The sequence below is a fragment of the Montipora capricornis genome, chromosome 10 (assembly GCF_036669925.1).
Source record: "Montipora capricornis isolate CH-2021 chromosome 10, ASM3666992v2, whole genome shotgun sequence".
Lineage (NCBI taxonomy): Eukaryota > Metazoa > Cnidaria > Anthozoa > Scleractinia > Acroporidae > Montipora > Montipora capricornis.
In genome coordinates this window covers 34,823,133-34,828,132 of record NC_090892.1, presented here as the reverse complement: position 1 = coordinate 34,828,132, position 5,000 = coordinate 34,823,133, and the positions used below count along the sequence as shown (strand labels likewise).

At 38.6% G+C, this 5,000-nt stretch overlaps 1 protein-coding gene across 1 annotated transcript in view; it reads left to right on the top strand.

The window, feature by feature from the left end:
• The first annotated feature begins 4,387 nt into the window (after positions 1-4,387).
• LOC138021817 (octopamine receptor beta-2R-like) overlaps positions 4,388-5,000 on the top strand; it is a 2,178-nt gene continuing 1,565 nt past the window's right edge. Inside the window, exon 1 of the mRNA XM_068868834.1 lies at positions 4,388-5,000. This exon is cut by the window's right edge and continues 1,565 nt beyond it. Within this exon, the coding sequence (XP_068724935.1) occupies positions 4,574-5,000 (427 nt within the window). The 5' untranslated portion in view covers positions 4,388-4,573.

The following is a 5,000-nucleotide window of genomic DNA, read 5'->3' as shown; positions in this document are numbered from 1 at the left end:
CCTCAACACTGGATACAATCATCTCTGTCAGTCGGTATACGTTTCCGCGTCAAGGAATGTTTTAGTCCGTACGAGAGAACTTGTGTCTCAATCTTGTCTAAGGGACGGGAAGAGATATTCCTGACCCAGTTTCCATCTGTCGTGTGGCGTTTCTTGTCTTTGGTTCGTTGACCAAGGACAACACATTCTACTATACAATCGGCCTCTCTTACAGAAAACAACCTGACTAAAGACGAACGACAAGCACTGAAACGACTAAGGAACGACGACGACATCGTGATACTTCCCGCTGACAAAGGACGAGGGACTTTGTTATGGACAAGACAGACATCATGACAAGATGGACGAACAGTGTTAACGACAAACAAACTTACGAAGTATTTAAACGAGACCCGACTCCAGCACTTCAACGAAAACTCAGCAGTAAACTACTTCAACTTAAGAAAGCTGACGCGATCGACATCTGAAGTTACAACAGGCTGAGATGCCCAGTGCCGCAACCGGCCAAACTCTACGGCTTACCTAAACTACACAAACCTAACGTACCTATGCGTCCCATAGTTTCGTTCTGTGGTTCGCCGACTTACGAACTGTCGAAATACCTCACTACGATACTGAAACCACTCACTGACGAATCCCGACACAAACTACAGTCCACCACAAACTGTATTGACGCCATAAAGACAGTACAAGTACCTGACGACCATAAACTGGTGTCTTTTGATGTGAAACCACTGTTCACTAGTATTCCACTTCAACTGTCATCTCAAACAGTCCTTCTCAGGACTACACTCACCCGGACGATCGTACTTTACTTAATGATGATATGAAACCTAGGTTCAAACCATTTACAAGGTATAAAACGTTCAGTAATTATACAATTACCCTAACCTAACCCTAACGCTAGCCCTAATCCTAACCCTGAAGGTTTTACCGCGTTTAGATAATTTTGTGCAATAGATAACTACTAAATGACAAAATACACCAAGTACCTACCAGTGAGGCTGTCATGTCAGGCAAAAGTATACAAGTAATATTTGATTCTCTAAACTTGAGCCACCGATAATTATGGTCACATGTACTGGTCACATTGGCATAAATGGAGGGGTGGACGTACGGTCGTACGGTGACCAAAACCAAATTTTCTCGCACAGATGGTTATCATGAGCGTTTACCATTTGTCAACAAAAACCCAAAATTCTGGTTGAAATTAAAATGGTATATCTCATTCCACCGGAAAGTTTCCGAAAAAGATGGAAATCCTCAGATGTATTCATCGTATCCCGTTCCAACCAATAAAACTGGAAAATTGGTGTACCATTAGTAAACTCCCACTCCACCCGGTTCACCTTGGCCCTTTTCCCGCCTTTCGATTTTTCCGCCTTTTGATTTGTTTGTGTTTTCTTCCAATCGCGAGAGACTCGGGCCTGGCGAAATGCCACACCCGGAAAGTCCTGTGCCATTACGAGCGTTCCTTGCCAACCGTATTTTCCGCGCAAATGGTAAACGTCCCATATTTTCTTACCAATGGTGCTCCGCGGGCAAACTTCCTCTGTGAAACATACGTTTCATATAGCTTATCCTGTCTCTATATTAAAGGAATAACAAGACAAACGCTCAATTCGTCTTAACGGAAATAATCCCTTATAATCAAATGTGCGAGGTAGAAGCAAATAAGTCGTTGGTTGTTTTTTTAATTTTTTATTCACGATGTCTTTTTAATTCGTAAAGTTAGAAACACCATCGTCAGCTGGTGTTTGAAAAAAACAGTTAGAACTATAGCAGCCAAGCGAAATATGTATAACTAATCAGCAATCTCAACGCTATGCTTCACTTTTTAATTGATTTGATCATAGTTTGCGCGATCATAGTTTATGCATGTTTCACCTTGTTATAAACTTCGAACGGTTTTATTTCTTTCAAATACTTTTTAGTTAATGAATATGTTATCATTAATTGTCACTTGATCATAGTTATGTATGTTTCTCTTAGTTGCTACAGCGCTAACGGTTTTTTCAAACACTTTCGTAACTGACAGTGATGCTTGTAACATCAAACAATTAATATCGTGATTTTTTTCAAAATTTCGCTGATAATTAATTATGAGGAGCAGGTCTTAGCCCGACAAACTTGAGTTTTGGTTTCATCCTGGACACCATGTATAAAACGAGATTGTCTCTACGAAGACATGCAGATGTCAATTTATTTCCAAGGGAGTCCATTAAGAAAGATTAAAGGATTGCTTGCATTCAGGTTTACATTTAAATCGGCAGCGAAACTTTGATCCTAATTTCAATTTAACATGCAGCTTTAAGTTTCTTTTAAGGTCAACTGTTTATTCCTCCGTTCATTACACCGGCCAAGGCGTCAATAACACACCTTTAGATCGAGCGTTTACTTGGATTTATCCGTAAAGGGTGTGCGGTGCACGGAAAAACACTTATCCAACCGACTGGCAACACAATACCCAGCACTATCGACAGATGGTAATGGTAATGTTTCCCATGGTTGGTACATTATGTTCAACCATTTGTTTTTTTTTTTTTTTTCGAATAACTTTTCCATGCCATTATTTAAGCCATCCAGTGTTTGTCTGTCTGATAAATGACCATGAATGGCTTGCAATTGTTGAACACTATTAATGTCACTTTGCTTGAGCACCAACTTAGCTTTTTGGCAAAAAATACTTTAGGTTTGTCACATCAATAGCTTTGTTTTCTTAAAATCGTCCAAGAAGAAAGGAAATCATTTTAAGACCTTTCCCAGTCACTGAGCTCCCAAATCCAGGAGCAGAAGTAAGTTGTGTTGGCCACGAGAAGAAGGCAGAAGGACGCAAAACTGAATTACGTCAATAGCACATTTGGTTTTGTTAAAATGTATACGCAACATACGCAGCAATACGAATCATTGTCGTAAAATGTATGGATTGTGGTTGAATAGATCTTAGTAACTGTCATTTACGGCACCAGTTAATAATCACCACAGGAATAATGTGCTACGATGGCTCTTCCTCTTCTTCTTCTTTTTCTCCAATTTTTTTTTTCTTAAATTTTCTTTTAAACTGGTGAGAAAAAGTAATACTTTAGCATGTCTCATTTTCCATTTTTTTTCTGCTTTGAAAGATAAAATAAATGCTTTATGCTTTGTTCTCCTTCTTCTTTTATTTGTTGCAACCAGGAAGGAAATGTGATATTTTTGTCTCATTATTTTTCTCTGCTTTAAAAGATACAAGGATCGTCATTCTTTTTTTCTTTTTTTTTTCTTTTGGAGTGAGAACATTCAAATATGGCACCTTGAATAAAGACAAAGCCGAATACTTATCTTTGTAATTTAAATTCTCAAGCGATCATTTCTTAAAATCGATCTAAAACGCCTTATAATTGCCTGAAAACAATTAGGTATTCCAAAAGAAACACAATTTCAAATGCGCTTTTAAGTTTCACCACATTTCTGCGAGCACTTCATTAACAGGCCTTTAAGAAACCGTGCACTTGCTAATAGAAAATCACCTAAGCACACCTTCCATTTAATCAGCTTTTTCGGGTCATGTCCTTCAAAAGAAATCTTTGCCCTAGCGTTTGCTAGATAACACACCTTCGCCTGCTATTGTTGCTGCGAAACAGCTGAAAGTTTTTTTTATTATTATTCGCTGTAACTAAAACCCATACTGTTGTCATGTGTCATGGACCGTGCTCGCATTTGCCAAATAACGTAAGAACCAAACGTGTACCATAATAATTTAAGACGGTATGAAAAGAGTTTGAAGCCTTGGGGGAGACTTTAATCTTAAAGTATTAATCTCGCGGATATTCGCTGGCTTAAGATGGATTGAATTGCTAGTATTTTATATTGTATTCAAATTTCGACAATTCTCTCTCAGATACATTTATCTCGACTAATGAAAAAACTGTGGGTGCAATTTTCAAGCAGAGCTTCGATCGACCTAAATCTGCTAATTTTTGATGGAATTCCTTTGGTATCATGTTGAATGATATCGTCGAAAAAGATATAAGTTTCAATTAGTTTGACTTTTTTTTTGCTTGTGATGGTTATATACCTTGTCATCGTCACAAATATATCCCGAAAGGCTATCTATCTGTTGCTAAGTGTTGCTAATTGCCGTCGTGAGGAAAAAAGACTCGAATCTCTAATCTGTAAATCTAAACACTGAGCAACTGAAGACTAAAAAAAAGAAAGAGAAAACAAAGAAAGTTTTTTTCAGATTCCTCCAATTACAGCAAGGTAAGAGAAAAACCAAGAGATTATTAAAACGACTTTGGCAAGACAGGTTTAAATTTATTATCCTTTAAGCGCAACCGCATTTTTATGCGGCTTTAAAAACGACTACTACGTATGAAATTAACACGAAAGCCAAACGACCAATTTTTAGTCCAGTGTAAAAGTAATGCGACACAACCAAGCTACTGCCCTGGGCACATGAAAGTAGAAATTTGAGGGGGAAATCTAAGAGTTTGCGCGGTATTCAATTCATTCAAAGGAACAGGTGAAACAGGAGATTAGGGTATAAATATGTAACAGTGTCGTCCGTGGTGAGCCGTGCCGACGAACTGAGATGGGAAACATAAGCACCGCGGAAGAAGTCAGTAGTTATATCGCGGAGCCCATCAGCCCAAAGACATTTCTTGCATTAATTGTGTCATGGTCTTTATTGGGAATACTGTCTGCAGGATTAAACATTCTAGTTTGTGCTATGCTTTACATCGACAAGAAGCTTCGAACCATAACGAATTATCTGGTAGTTAGCCTGTCAGTATCCGATCTGCTAATCGCTGTTGTATTTGTTCCTTTTTACATCATCGATCATTACGCTAGAACTGTCATCGGCGGTTATTTTGTGGCATTTATCCTATTGGCAACAGTATTCAACCTATGTGGCGTAACGTACGAGCGTTATATTGCCTTGACTCGGCCATTCCGTTATCGCACCATTATGAGTTGCCGCAAAGTATGCATCATTATCGGTACGTCCTGGCTTCTAC